Source organism: Macrobrachium rosenbergii, chromosome 13 (genome assembly GCF_040412425.1).
Source record: "Macrobrachium rosenbergii isolate ZJJX-2024 chromosome 13, ASM4041242v1, whole genome shotgun sequence".
Lineage (NCBI taxonomy): Eukaryota > Metazoa > Arthropoda > Malacostraca > Decapoda > Palaemonidae > Macrobrachium > Macrobrachium rosenbergii.
The window spans coordinates 20,521,713-20,538,386 of NC_089753.1; the positions used below are offsets into that span (position 1 = coordinate 20,521,713).

At 37.3% G+C, this 16,674-nt stretch overlaps 1 protein-coding gene across 1 annotated transcript; it reads left to right on the plus strand.

Annotated features, from left to right (window-relative positions):
* Window positions 1-1,082: 1,082 nt before the first annotated feature.
* LOC136844972 (uncharacterized) lies at window positions 1,083-16,432 on the plus strand. The gene is made up of 7 exons (XM_067114440.1): window positions 1,083-1,253; window positions 3,915-4,190; window positions 7,263-7,346; window positions 7,507-7,610; window positions 11,533-11,869; window positions 11,996-12,174; window positions 14,512-16,432. The coding sequence occupies exons 2-7, from the start codon at window positions 3,944-3,946 to the stop codon at window positions 15,850-15,852; spliced, it is 2,292 nt and encodes a 763-aa protein (XP_066970541.1). The 5' UTR covers window positions 1,083-1,253; window positions 3,915-3,943; the 3' UTR covers window positions 15,853-16,432.
* Window positions 16,433-16,674: the final 242 nt, after the last annotated feature.

Genomic DNA, 16,674 nt, shown 5'->3' on the forward strand with positions numbered 1-16,674 from the left:
TCTGCGTGTATCATTACAGGCAATTGATTAGAAATTCTTTAGCGCATTAGACAATCAGTATATAGGTGATTAAAATTTGAAATATATCCAACCTCATAGCAGGGTATGTGGGGCACGTTTGTTATTTACATGTCTATTAACCTCTGTCAGATAAAAAACTTAAAGTAATGAAAAAAATCGTAAGGCCTCTGGTAAATTACTTTGGTCATGTATGTAGCGTTCAAACCAAATATTATTAATCCTTTGTGGCCCTGTTGAGCGTACCAGTGAATCATTACTTAATAGTTAGACGACTGTGGTGGGTTGCACCAAGATTGAAGACTCCCCTGAGAATTTCCATGGCATTCTTCGGCAAATAAAGCTAAAAATAATAATGAAAGTAATAAACGTAAACTGTAACATATACAATATAATTTACAATCCATAAAATAGCTATAATGCATGCACTGTAGTTTAAAATTTGTGACGATGTTTGTGTATAAGACGAAAAATTTGTACACCACCCCAACCAAATCCAGACTCTGCGCATTGCAGTATTGACAATACCAACAGCGAATCCTCAAGCAGAAAATGCTGCGACCGTCTCATTTATCATAAACGACAACTTTTACCGAAATCCTGACAAGCCTAAAGTGTATAACAATATTCCTTAATTCTATAAATACTTTCATCAGATTTTAAGGAAGTGCTAAGCTCAAAATATAATAATTTTATCCAATTATTGTGAAAAAGTTGAAATTGAAATAAAAGATGGTAACCTTAGGTAAATCATCTAGACTAATACACAGAAAATGACGACCGGTAGAAAATAAGCGATGGAAAAAAGAAAGCTCGGAAACAGTGTATTAATATAACAACCTGACTTAATATTTGTTGCCACAACCGCAGAGAGGCCGCAGCTTAAACAAAATAATTATAATACATGGTTTTAGAATTAAACCAGCTTTGTGTTGACATTGACTCTTGCTCCTAGAGCAGCCTTAAGTAAATACAAAAACATACATGTGCATAACAGAGACCTTATAGGTCACTATGCATAGTCAATTCACTTAACAACAGCACCATCTAGCGGCTACATCCGCAGTAACAACGATATTTGGTGTCATGTAGTAACCGGGGTTTTTTGTGATCGATTTTCATTTTAAATGAGAAGAAACTGTCCCATACGAAAACCTGATCTATAAATCGGCAGGAACATTGAACTGGTGAAATTGGTCGTCCATCTGATATTCGGAGAATAAATGGCAGTAATGGTAACTCGGATGTATTACACTGTTTGTGATGAGCGTTTCCGTGTTAAAAATGCTGCACCTGACATTGATTACTGCCTTGTTTTAAATTTACGACTAAAATCAAGACAAAGGTTACTCTTAAACCTATAATCAAGTACAAATGGAAAATAGTTTTTCTTTTTGTTTTTGGAAAATGTCCATTCATATCTGTTAGAAATGCCTTCAGTACCTATTACACACACCCTCAAGTCTAAAAGCAATGGGGTACTACAGTATTGTGGTAAAGTGTGATAATACTATGATACTTTATTTAATTACTTAAATATTCACATTTTTCCAATTGGCTATCTTGTTTTATAATTTCTAACCCATACTGGTGCAAACCACGTTTTTAAGTTCCCACACCCTTTGTATCCAAAGGTTATGGGGATCCCAAATGGGAAACTGGGATTTTTAGCCAGAAAAAACCATAAATGTGTGCAATGAACCAGTTAAGAAGGCTGGAAATGAGTAAATCGCAATATAATACAGTCGAAAAAATGCAGTTTGTGTATAAAGTTACAAATCTAAAAAAAAAATAAAGCATAGTAAATGCAGTTTAGGATGCATTCTGACTTTATCTACTCTAAACTAACATAGGGTGCCAGGTACTTCAGTTCAGAGGGGTTTGCCCCAACCTAACCTGGCTAAGAGTGCAAGTCAGAAAAATTTGGGGATGCTTGTTAGCCTAGCCTCACCTTCCCTAAACTAGCCGACGCTGCTAGATACCTGTTAGGCTGGGGAAGGGGTATCCTCACATGACCTACAGTACCATAAATGATAAAATTGAAACAAAGAATCCACCAAAACATAACCTTGCACACTAGGCTAAGTAACTGGAAATGGGGCATCCACTGTCTCCTACTATTGCATAGGGCTATTCTTTACCTTGAGGTTGGGAGGTAAACGGATAGCAGACCCACATTTCTTCTTGTCTGATTCCCAATCCTGGTGTGACTCTTTCGGGCAAGAAATGTTTAGTTGAGGAAAGGCATATATGTATTGGTGGAAAAGATCACCTTACTTCGAGATGGATTAAGGGTCACTTTACATCTGTGTTTTCTAAAATATGTAGTATAATACTTAAGATCTTTTAACATGTAATATATTGCTTAAAATTTCCAGCAACACTTCTTATACACAAGACAGCCATGTTAAACTGAAGAAATGTCCTGAGAACTGGCAGGAGTCAGAAAACAAATAGATAGTTTAGCATAAGAATTTATGAAGATTATATCAGATGAATATGGTAGATAATTATTACACAACATATATTAGATGAATATGGTAGATAATTATTACACAACAAGAGAACAACTCCTATCAGTGCTTCAAGAACTTACAGAATGAACACTTTCAAAATAGCAATGGACTTACTTAAATCATGCAAGCCTTATTTTTTTATTGGTAGGTACCTAAGTTATTTCTCACTTGCCCCCTATACTCCCTATAGGTTTATAAAAAATGGCTATAAAGCCAAATACTGGGGTGCTTCCAGCCATTTTACGCTTAGGAGAATGCCTTGAAATTGCAGTGGTTAGACAAGACGATGGAAGACAGAAAGGAGTGAAGGCAAAGTAAAACGCTAAAATGTATATTCCCCAAGGGAAAAATGCCAAAATTACCAACATTTTACTATTTTATATTTAATTCAAAATTAGCTGGGAGTATTATTGTTATTAACATTACTATCAACAAGTATTACTGACTAGGCTTTTGGATGGGCAAATAAGAAAATTAGGTAAACTTAGAGATGCATTCCAAATTAACCTGTGACGCCAGGTCCTACTTTGAGGAGAGTAGAAGGTGCAAAGGTCTAAAGCGGATATCCCTACCTAACCTGAACTCGGTGAATGTAAATAAAAAAATATTTGGTCTCATACATTGCTTACATTATCCTCATAATATCAGTATGTCCATAGGTATGTGGCAGTCCCTAACTCCCTCTAACCAAAACTGATATTATAGCTTAAGACACTGGCATTCTGTTGGCTTCCCTCTGTGGTTCCACTATGAAGACATACAGAGGCTGTTATGAGTAGTATACACAAGGGAAATAAATGTACAAATCACATCAAAATCTGTCAGAACTCATTTTCTCAATCTAATTACAACTTTAAAACTGTATGCCTCCAAATACGTTGTTCTTTCTTTAATGTTGCTCTTTGGTCACTGACAAATTTAGTATATACACCATAAATTACCACTGATCATGAAAAAAATTGAAGTTTAAACCTTTTTTTTTTGTAGATGAGGCAAAATTTTACCTAGTTTATGTACAGCAATTAACATGCCATGACAAAGCTTGGGAACAAACAGAAGTGGACAAACAGAAAAACCTGACACTAAATGAAGATGAAACAGCATGTACACTGATAGGGTCACAAAGAATCCTAAGGAGCTTGTTATTAAAATGATACAAATAGTGATACATAGGTGTAAATGTGGAAAGAGGACACTATCATATAAGAACGAAATTTGTACCTACTTGCATTAATGAAAAACCTGGCGACCTCCACATAAGTCAATTTCAGCATCCTACCAATATCTCAGCACATTTCCTGATTTGTCTTGAAAGAAAAAGGTTATGGAACTTCATGAAATGGTTATTGATTTTATTATTTGAGCTGTATCTTATTATAGGTTTAAAAGTAACCGACACCAAAGTCAAAATGGACTCCGATTCATCCAACTCATTGGACAGTGTTAAGTTATTTAAAACGCGAATTAGGAAAGAGCTTACATGGTCACCAGCTTCAATACATCATTTACTTAAAGAAGTACAACTGTACCCTGTTTTGTGGAATTGTAACCATCCAGATTATTTAAAAATGGAGAAAAAATCTTTGATTTGGGACACAATTACACAGAACCTAAGATGCACGTTTCCAGCTCTCGCCATGGAAGGACTAAAGCTAGGTAAAACAAGTTGACTGATTTGTTTCTGTAGACTGGTGTAACAGCAACACTTGTTACCTTGTTGCTGAGGAAGAGTAAAATTTATGTTTTTAAAATATATTCAGTAATAATTAAATACCATAACTTGAGCTGATCATGAAGGCATTAACTGGAATTACTGTTGTTTTTCTGTAGATTCAAGGTAGCATTGTAGTCAGTTATATTTTATTTTGGTTAAATACAGTTAATACTGTAGTTTAGAATTGGTTGTTCCTGCATAAATACAAACCAGAACTTTGTATATAGGGTATCCTTCACTGTGAGATTAAGGATACTCCTATAATCCTACATAAAACAAGGTCATCAACCACTGGTGATGGGAGGTGAGTTGGGGAATACCCCACATTCACCTACCATACCACCACCCAGCACTTTTTCATTGGCCATCCTGAGAAGTGAAAGTCTTGCTGTACTCTCTCTTGGCATGTCTGACTACTGGGCAACATGGTAGACAAGGGCCAGAGCCCTGGGTAGTTTCAGTTCTTTGGGATAGCTACAGGATTCCATTCAACTGCCCTCTCCTCAGTCAGGCACCATTAATGAATGCTCTGTTCCTAAACTCCAGGCTCTCCCAAATTCTAGCTTGTCAGTGGAGGTGGAGGCATTGATAGAGAAAGGCTCAGTAGAAGTCGAAGAGAACCAGTCTCCAAAGTTTTTTCCCAGTGAAGGTGACTTGGGGCTGGAGACCAGTCATTAACTTCTCACTATTGAACAAGAAGGTGTTCATCAGACAGGGGCAACTTCGTGATTTTGACAGATCTGAAGGCTGCATATTACCATGCATCCATCCATCAGAACTCATAATTTCTGCCTTGCCTGCAACAGGACAGTTTACCAGTCCAGAGCTCTCTGCTTCAACTGACGGCAGCCCCACGCTGGGTTATCACCTAAGTTCATATGAAAGGTATTAGTTTGCTGCATTACCTGGATGTTTGAATAGCTCTGGTGTCCTCTGAGACATGTTTGCTGCGGGCATTATGCCAGGAGTTGGGGTCATGGTGAACATGGAGAAGTCAGATCTCATGTCCAAAGCAGCAAAGTACCTATGCATGCTCATATATTATTTCACCACGCCTACATATGAAATACTTGTCGTCTATACCCTTCCTCTTGGGAATAAGAAATGTATCCCCAAAAATTACTGTATTTTCTCACTAAATCTGGTTGTAATTGTCAGCACTGCTGTTTGTGTTCTGTTTGCTCTTAACTCAAACCCCATCACCTACCACACCATGGATATATGATACGTATTACTTATAAATCATGTGCCCTCTTTTAGCCAATCAGTTCAGTATTGACGTCAGTAAGGGTGCTTCCATAAAACATGTCATAAACATGTTGAAATATCATCCGTATCACAAACAAGTTGAAAACTAGTCAGCGGCCAGAAGGGGAAGGCATATCTTTGGCAAGTGCTGGATAATCATAAGAAGCACTGGCGAGAACTACCAGTAAGTCATTGGCTTGTAATTAAACACTTTATGATGCTTTTGTGCTAAGTTACCAACGTGTGTTTATGACATGTTTTACTGCAGTGTGAATGCACTCTAAGATGGAATATTCTGTTTGTGATTTGACCTAATTTCAACTTGTTCATTCTTATTGCAATAGCAGTAAGGCAAATTTAACAATTTTACACAAGTACTTAGCATTGCTTAAATGTAGTTGAGTGTTGTATTTCTAAGTGTATGAATAGTGATACTAAAATTACATATTATTGCAACTGCTATAAGGACTTCTTACGACAATAAAGAACCGTAGTACAGCTTACATCATTCAGAATAAGGTTAGTTGGGGGAAGGCCTGCTAACTCAGAAACTATTGGTTTCCAAGGAAAAGTAATTGCTGTATTAAATTCCTTGGAGTCAAATGAAAAGGAACCAGAAAACCTTTTCAAAAAGCTTTCTCAATCCCTGGGTAGTTATACGAGTATATATTAAACCATGTTTGGATAAACAGTTAAGGAATGTAGGACATCACCCATGGATTTGCATAAATAAAAAAGTAACACCTAAACTTGATGGACCTCAGCTTACCAGACTTATGTACTTATCAGTACCATATTATGATTATGTTTTCCTATGCTACCATTTTACATGAGAAACATCGTTATATAAAAATCTTTAACTGAATGTTAACTGTTAAATATCAATTATTTAAGGCTAAGAACTATGTTGAATTGCTGTTAACTTTAGGATAACTAGAAAATATTCAAGTACAGGCTACAATATGGGGTCTTTGCTACTGACCAGACAGGCTTAGATTTATTTGTTAGTTATAAATGATTTGTTTAACCAGACCTCTGATTAAACAAATCATTTATAACTAACAAATAAATCTGGCCTGTCTGGTCAGTAGCAAAGACCCCATATTGTAGCCTGTACAGAACCCCAAAGCATCTGTTAAGGTGAGGTGCTAGTGTAGTTCATGTAAGCTTTCATGCAAAAAATTTTAGGTCTGTGCCAAGCACTGCAGAGGATGCAGGTTGTTATTCAGTATTGGGCAAGGTACACGATAGCTCTTATTCTGTAGGATGAAAATAACTATATATTTTAGTTTAGATGATGCAATCATACGTATTTTACCATACAAAATGATGACATCTGTCACTAAACTGACTGGAGTACTGTATAGAAAATAGGCTACTCTTCACTTTGAGAAAGACCGTCCTAAATTTCACGCAATTTACAAAAACTCCCGAGTAACTTATGACTTGGGCAAGTCAAAGCAGCTATTCGCCAGTATAGTAAGAACAAGTAAGGCCCTCCTGCTCTCCATGGAAGCATCAGAGCATTTTCCATAGGTATGTATTTTGCTCCAAAGTTCTAAATATAATAGTTCATTTTAAATTTTTTTAAATTTAGAACTGAATGTTGTATGTTATACAGTAAATCATTAACTTTATTTTACATTCAGACTGATCACCAAGATAAATGTTTACTCTGGCGAGCTGATTTTCTTCAGAACCAAAGGTCACATCATAATCACCTTAATGAATCAGGAAACTTCTACTCTAACAATTTACCATTACAGGTAGTGTTGTGCAGAAATTTAGAAATCTGAAGTCTAATTTTCAGCGTGAAGTGAAGAGGCTGAGTATCGTTTCTGATGACTTTGGTAATTTTTTTCTCTCCCTCTCTTTTCAAACAGTTTGAGTTTTTTCCTCTGAATATATTTTGTTTTAGCTAGATTTGAGTTCAGTATTCACTGTACAGTATAATAACGACATCAGCAAAATTTGCAAGGCAATATTTTACACTAACCTCCATATTTTCAGAGAATGAACCAAAATGGAGGTATTTCCAAGCTTGTTCCTTTATGTTAAACCCAGGGAACAATGACTCGGCAAGTACCTCACACTCGCCAAACCAACCGGCAATAGTAAGTGGACTGCTCTATAAAACCTTTCAGGTAGCAATTTGCCTTACACATGTGCACCAGTGTACCTCTGAGCCATAATGTTTTGTCTTGGTGTTTTATGCAAACCACTCTAATTTACATGCTTTTAGCCTTCAGCAGGAGCAAAAGTAAGCAATTTAAAACTGATATTAAATTACTGACAGACCACTAGTTGACTGCTAAAGTGAAAACGATCCTCCCCTGGGCAGGGTACAGTAGTTTTCTGACTTACTGCAAAGCAGATATACTTCGTGCTTGTACTTTATCCATCCCTGCTCTCTTTTCAGACTTAATTATCACTGTGTTGAAGAGATTTGTGGTACAGTACGTAAATTCTGTAGGAATTATAGTAATGTTGTGGTATTTTCATCTTTGTGCATATATTTACTGAGAACAGACTCTTGATGTTACAGTATTACGTGATGCCTATTGCCTTGGTAAAATGTCATAGAACTGATGTGAAGGTGTAGGAAGGAGATCCTCTTCCAATGTGATTTATCTTCCTCATGAACTCTATATATTGTAAAGAACACTACCATCACATGGAAGATCTTTGTAATCTTTATGAATGAAGGAACAGTATTTCTGCAATTATTAAAACAGTGGTAGGTGGTTGGCCCCACCAAAGTGAGATTTTGAGTTAAAGGAAAAGGTTTTGTGGCACAAAATATTAGTCAGGATAAATCCACCAATGCATGACCCATTTACTTTCCTAAACCTTTTCATGGCCATGTTCTGAAACCTCTTTCAGGAGTGTAAGACAGCCATTCAGTGAGAAGCTAACGTACATAGGATGGCTTCTCACTGAATGACTGTATTACACTCCTGAAAGAGGTTTCAGAACATGGCCATGAAAAGGTTTAGGAAAGTAATTAGGTCATACATTGGTGGATTTATCCTGACTAATATTTTGTGAAACAGAACCTTCTCCTTTAACTCAAAATCTCACTTCTGAATCCGTGTTAGTCAGGTTTTGAAGAAATAAAAAAAAAGACGTTGCAAATGTAGCGAAATAAAAAAAGACGTTGAAAATGTAGCAGCAAGGGTAAATGTAAAAACAAAGGAATTAGGGCATGGATTCTGCTAGTCTCCTGACTCTGTGCCACTGATCAAATACCCAACTCTATACTTATGAGATTCATGCCAGGAGAATTAGGCTCATAGCAATCTCAAACTAGCGTAATTAGGCTATTAGGTAAAATTGAATATCATGCACGTCATTTGAGTATTATTTGGAAATAATTGTTCTGCTTGCACCCTCTCACTGATATTGGTTTTTTTAATTAGCAAAAAAAAAAAAAAAAATTCCTCATACTTCTAATCTATAACATTTTTTTAAGAAGTTTTCTCTTAATAATGTTAGAAGTCACGAGTTCTTCCTACTTTCCTCTGCCTTTTTACACTTTAATATTTTCCACATTTTTTTTTTTAACTGGAATTCCTTCTTCTCTGGTTTTAGCATCTTTTCTTGGTCTTCTAGGCCTCCTCACCAATTGCCGTCCTCATGCTTCCCTATCTGTCAATTCCCATACCAAATGCTTCTCTTCCTTTTTCACGTGTCCTACCCATCTCTATTTGTTTTCCGGTCTCTAGTCTAGACACATCTCTTGACTACTTCTGTATTCGTCTTGCAGGGGGCTACTACTGCCAGTATGTAGGCAGTACTTTTATACTTACACGGTTCTTTCCAGCATCCTTTTGGCCTGCAGGGGCATTCCTTTCTGCCTTTTCGTTTTCTGCATTTCCCTTTGGTCTCTTTCTGCCAGCCCTGTTAGAATGTAGAGATTATTGTGTGCTTTGGTTGAATTACTACAGAATAATAATCATTTATGTAACATATTTTGCCAGTGCTCTCCAGCCATGTATTAAAGCATTTTATTTTGTAATCACCTCTTCCGAACTTCCTCTTGCCATGACTCTACTGTATGAAGCCGAATTTCCTCTTGCCATGACTCTACTGTATGAAGCCGAATTTCCTCTTGCCATGATTCTACTGTATGAAGCCGAATTTCCTCTTGCCATGACTCTACTGTATGAAGCCGAATTTCCTCTTGCCATGACTCTACTGTATGAAGCCGAATTTCCTCTTGCCATGACTCTACTGTATGAAGCCGAATTTCCTCTTGCCATGACTCTACTGTATGAAGCCGAATTTCCTCTTGATGACTCTACTGTATGAAGCCGAATTTCTCTTGCCATGACTCTACTGTATGAAGCCGAATTCCTCTTGCCATGACTCTACTGTATGAAGCCGAATTTCTTGCCATGACTCTACTGTATGAAGCCGAGTTTCCTCTTGCCATGACTCTACTGTATGAAGCCGAATTCCTCTTGCCATGACTCTACTGTATGAAGCCGAGTTTCCTCTTGCCATGACTCTACTGTATGAAGCCGAATTCCTCTTGCCATGACTCTACTGTATGAAGCCGAATTTCCTCATGACTCTACTGTATGAAGCCGAATTTCCTCTTGCCATGACTCTACTGTATGAAGCCGAATTTCTTGCCATGACTCTACTGTATTTTTCTCTTGCCATGATTCTACTGTATGAAGCCGAGTTTCCCTCTGCCATGACTCTACTGTATGAAGCCAGATTTTCTTGCCATGACTCTACTGTATGAAGCCGAGTTTTGCCATGACTCTACTGTATGAAGCCGAATTTCCTCTTGCCATGACTCTACTGTATGAAGCCGAATTTCCTCTTGCCATGACTCTACTGTATGAAGCCGAATTTCCTCTTGCCATGACTCTACTGTATGAAGCCGAATTTCTCTTGCCATGACTCTACTGTATGAAGCCGAATTTCCTCTTGCCATGATTCTACTGTATGAAGCCGAGTTTCCTCTTGCCATGACTCTACTGTATGAAGCCAGATTTCTCTTGCCATGACTCTACTGTATGAAGCCGAATTTCCTCTTGCCATGACTCTACTGTATGAAGCCGAATTTCCTCTTGCCATAACTCTACTTTATGAAGAAGTGTTGTCCTTTTACATGTTCTTTAATCTTTCGTTGTTTGCTATAGAGAAGCTGGTTACAAGTAGGCCAGCAATCTCTTTCCATTTTATGAAGTTTTTTTTTTTTTTATCTTGTCCTCTCACTACCAACTTCTAAATCCTTTACGTAAGTTACGAAGAAATGCATTATGTCCTCTGAGGTCTGCCCATGCACCATAGCACGATCTCCATTTCTTCAAGAATAGTTCCAGTTATAGTATATACTATAGACATGGAAAATCCCTTATTTCATTTAAACTTTGCAATTATGAGTACCTCCTCGGACATCAGTACAGTAGTACTGTATAATAATGCATTTACTCCTGCAGCTTAAGGGTCTCTTTTTTGTGCTACCAACCCCAGGGGGCCTGCTTTTCAATTACCTTTATAGAAAGAAGAGGACTCATTGATGACTCATGATGGACATCAGAAAATTCTTGTGGATAAGCTGCCACTGGCTTTTAAGTTCTTATCACGATGTAGTATAATCATTTGCTAAATACATTTTCTAACATCCTCTTGCTTTGTAATGTTGATCTAATTAGCTTGCCGATATTTTAATCAAATGCCTCCTCAAGATCCATATGTATATAAGCTATAACCTCTTATATTTCCATGGTATTTCTTCTGCACTTAAACCTAAAAAAAGGTAACTTTTGTAGCACAGAGTAAACTGACACCTATTATTTCAGCCATTTCGCGTGATCTTTCCTCCAGCATTGGTACTATTTGCATACTTTGTTCCAGCAATCAAATGCTTCTGTATTTATCAAACTGTAGTGCAACCCTGATTCTTTTTTAGGTTACTGTTTTGATGATCTCCTCCCATGCTGTTAGTTCATAAATGATGCAGCAGGTTTTAATCCTTTATAAGATGATCACATTATCTGACATCTAATTAATATTTAGCTGGATCACCTTGGGAATCTGGAAGAACGTTATAACAAGAAGGTGTGCAGATGGACCAATGATGGTTGTAAAGCGGCTGAAACGACTGAACCCAAGAAGGAAATCACGCCAAGTACAGACACTTATAATCTTCTTGAAAAGGTCATACATGAGGTTAGCAGAGAGCAATTCAGTATGTCTGATCAAGAAGAACAGCCTCAGACTTCCAAGTACAAAGAAACAGTTGATGTTGCAATGGATCAAGAGCAGTTTGATGAAAAAATTATCGCCTTTGTTGTGGATGAGATGCTCCCAATTTCTCTAGTTGATAATCAGAAGTTCAGAGATATATTCATAGGTGGGTAAACCTAAACGTTTATTTATAAGTAGTAACTGATTTGTACTTCAGGCATTACTGACAGTGTGAGACAGATGCTAAGATGCTTGCCTAAGATTATTAATCCAGAATCTCATTTTTTTATAGGGGTGTATCCTACACTGAATTTAATATCAAAGAAATCTCTGGAACTGCACATTATTGAGAGGGCAACCGCCGTTCAAAACAGAATTAAGGATCAACTTGCTAAACAGTCATATATTTGTATGACATTCGATGTGTGGTTGTCGAAAGGCAAAAGCTTTGTTAGAGTTACTGCTCATTGGGTAAGTTGTCTATGGAGACTTTTGTTACTGTGATCCATTTTTCTTACATCTAACTGATGCAGTCATTTGTATCTTAATGTCAGTTTCATCAAGTTTATGTACATTTTTATATAGTAATCATCTTTGTTAGTTGGATGTGAGAATCCTGTTTTGCTAAAGCAAGATAGTTAAACGTAAGGGTTGATGATTCACTGGCAGACTGCTTTTCATATTTTAAAATTTTAACTTATAAAGGACGATTGGCATCGATAGACCGACTACATAAGACAGAATAAAGGTTGGTTGTTGTTTGAATATATGTATGCATACTAAGGCTACTGTATATGCTAAATTGTACAACAGAGAATGGGAACACCTGTTAAATGTGTTCCTTTTCGAACCTCACTATATTGTCATCCACACCAGACTTCTAAGGTCTGTTGTAAGCGTTTTAAGCACTTAACTTTGCGTGGTAACACGAGCTTACATACCAACGTGGTATTGGGCATTCATTGGTAAACATTAGACCCAGTGTAACTTCACCTCACTGATGGAGAGATCAGTGGTGTAGTCAGTATGTTAAAGTTGATATACAAAATGTGGATATATGGTATCCAATGAAAACATTAAAATAATTAAGCAGTGACTGAATATACATATACTGTAAAGCAAAGCTACAACAGTAGAAAAGAGAAATAATTGCTAAGAAAAACTTTATCACTAAGTTATACAGACACTGGGGTTAATGTAACCACTCAGTGGACCTGGTTTTACAATTTGGTTGTAGTTTAAGGCTTCTATTATAGCCCACCTATGCAGTGACCAGTATTTAGTACATTACATGCTGGTAAAGGATGTAGCAGGAAATAGGACAGATGGGTGTTTGCAGCACTGTGGTTAAAGCTTTTCCTATGCAAGACCTAGACAGTAAATCATTTCAAAGGACTTTAAAAAGAAAATGAAACTTGCCATATAAATGATAATTCAGCTGTTCCAGCTGGGATTCATCTCAGATCTGTCACAGGGCTATTGTTTCTTGTTTATTTTATATCCATTACTCTCCATAACACTTGGACTTTATACTCTGCCAGACCACACATATTTTGTACAAATTGCAGACTTTATAGCCAACCAGTACAGTCAGTTTCATATACCATTCACTTCTAGAGTGTGCAACTCTGTCTTCATGTTCATGTTCTGTATCCTTCGATCTTTGTTTTTCTAAATTGTTCATTTGTTGTTCTGTAAGAAATTCATTGCCACATTTTATGCAATTATTAAAGTTGGTTTGCACATCTGTGTCTGGCTCAGTTTTGCTGCCATGAAATATAAAATGCTATAGTAGTGAAGCATAAAGTCTACCTGCTATCCCTTGTCCTGTTGAGAATTATCCAAGAATACCATGTTTCTTTATGCAAAAGTAGCCACAGCGCCTGAGTTCTCAACGTTGTGTTGTACCATAACTTCTCTACTATGGCCTTCCACTGTCTGGCTCTAGTTCCTTTACCTACAAAGTATTCAAACAACCTTCTTTACTGAGTGGCTTCATATTAATTTAATTTTATCATTTATATTCTTTGGAAGCTTGAATTTCAAGTCAATGGCCCTTGTGGGCTTGTTCCATATGAAAAAGGTTCATCTTCTGAATAATAATCTAATCATGTGTCTGATGATGTTTGGTATTTTTATGTGTCCAGGTTCATCTTTTTATGTTCTTTACTTTTTACATGTAAGAACATTCTGTTCTGTTGATGCCTAATATGAAAGTTCGTGATTTTTTGTATAGGCTCATCCATGTAGAAGTTGGGGGGGGGGGGGAGCAGGGTTAGCAAATGCAGCATACCTTGCATTGTGCACTGTATATGTTACCAAATATTCTGTGCAGTATCCCTTCAACCCCAGGTGCATTACTTTCTGCCTATGGCCTCTTCCCGTTTTCTTGTCAAACTTTTCTATTTTGCTCCAATTTTCTTATCTTTTCTTTAAATGAACCCTCTACAAGTCTACAAATGTGACTTTGGTTTTCATAAACTAAATTACAATTTTTATCTAAAGAGTTTTTTTTCAGCAATAGTGAATTAAATAGAGGTCTTACTCTGTATTCTAGCATATGGCAGTTTATTTAGAAACAATAGGTAGGAAATGTGTCAGTATATAACTCTGTGCAGATATAAGAAAGAACTAATTGTGATTTCCTACAAGCATGATCACCACAGGAGATAAGAAGTTAAATAACTGAACCATTACAGTACTTTACTTGAGTGGTGTTCAAACCACATGCAATTTCCATAGTACTGTAATTATTCGCATGCCTGAAAATTCTGTTTGTTTGTTTTTATCATTTTATCATCTCTACAGATTGATGAAGATATCCTTGAACGTTGCAGTGCCAGTCTTGCCCTCAAGAGATTCAAAGGAAAGGGAATCCTTGAAGATAATCAGATATCGCAGATACTGAATGACATCCTTGAGCTGTACTCCATCTCACTTATTAAGGTTGTAGCCATTATAACAGGAAGTACATGCAATTTTGTAAATATTTTAAGAGATTATGGTATCCGCTGCTTCAGCAGAATGGAAACAAATGGTGACGGTTGTGCATATAATACTGATATTAATGATGAGGTGTTTAGTTCTTACATTGAAACAAAGATGGAAGAGATTCTTCCTTTTAATATGAGGTGCATGTCTCGGGTATTAAGCGTAATCTGCACAAAGGATGTGGACTCTGCTTTAAATGGAACCATTGGGAAGCTTCACCATAGTGCCTTAGGAAAATGCTCTTCAATATGGCAACAATTGAGCAGGCCAAATCAAGCTAATATTGTTGAGAGTATTTTGAAGTGCTCTCCTCTTTTACCAAGTACTTCTAGTTATATTTCACTACATGACAGTATCCAAGTACTTCTGGAGCACAGGACCAAACTTAGTGACGTGACAAAAGCCCTGAGTTTGCCTCAATTTGAAGATCAAGAACTCGACTACCTCAGTGAATACATTATGGTCTTAAAACCAATTGCAAAAGCTTTAAAAAGATGGCAGAGTGACAAAGATTGTTTCTATGGATGTCTAATTCCAACTCTGTTTGCAACTGAAAGGAAATTAAAGGCATTGCTACAATCTCAATTACAGTATTGTCAGCCGATACTCGCCAAAATTATGGAAGCATTTAAAAAAAATTTTGACAGCTTTTTGCACCTTGACAATTCTGTAAATGGGGCTATTATTGCATGTGCTTCAAATCCACAGTTCAAACTGAAGTGGTTAACAATCAAGGAGGAAATGAATACCAGTGAACACAGGAAGAGGGTGCAAGACTTCCTAGTCCTGGCAGTAAAAACAGAAATCTCGTTATCAACACAAAAACAGCAAAACTATCATTCAGATGATAGTTCAGATGAGTCTTTTTATTATGGTAAGGACCATACTTCAGCAGCAGACAGTGACATGGCTGAGGTAGAAGTCGCAAATTATTTGTATGATAGCAGCAATGCTATTACATCCCTGTTTGGATGTCCACTGATAAAAAGAGTATTTTTAAAGTATAATACCCCTCTGACTTCATCAGCTCCAATTGAAAGACTCTTTAGGTTTCAAGGATGTGTGCATGAACCTAAGGACTACAATCTGTCTGATGAGATGTTTGAAATTTTTGTTGTATTGAAGGGTAACTTGCGTTACTTTGAATGTAGCAGTTAGTCATGTCCCATATTTATGTAGATGTCGGTGTTCAGTAAACCTAAGAAAATTAATTTGGGAAAAAATCAGAATTTCAATCAATGACCTGATTCAGTTGTAATGTTATTAATTTATCTTCCTCCTTCCTTCAATTTAGGCAGTTATAGCCTATGGCAAACATTCCTTTGAAACACTATACACGGGTATTTGCATTCTACTTGAGTTAAAAATTTTCATATAGATTTAAGCTCTCGATTGTGGGAGTTCCTCCACCTGAAAAGGAGGTGGGGAATCCTTATAGCAATTCACTCTTCCATCCTTCCGAACAGCCGTTGATTCTCGACTGTGAGAGTTCCTCTGCCTACTAAGGTGGTGGGGAATCCTTCAAGCCGTTCACTCTCAACCAGAGAGTTTTTCCGCCCATCTGAACCTGAACAGCCTTTGGCTCTTACCTGTAAGAGTCCCTCTGCTTACTAAGGTGGTGGGGAATCCTTGCAGCTGTTCATTCTCAACCTTGAGAGTTCTTCTGCCCGTCCAAACAGCCATTCACTCTCACTAGTGACCTGTTAAGGTGGTGGGGAATCCCTGCAGCTGTTCACTCTCAACCATGAGAGTTCTTCTGCCCATCCGAACAGCCGATGACTCTTGCCTGTGAGAGTTCCTCTGCCTGCTAAGGTAGTGGGGAATGGTTGCAGCCATTTACTCGACCTTGAGAGTTCTTCCACCCATCTGGACAGCTGGTGATGCTCGCCTGTGAGTTCCTCCACCTATTAAGGTGGTGGGGAATCCCTTCAGCCGTTCACTCTCAACCCTGAGAATTCTTCCACCCATCGGAACAGCCAT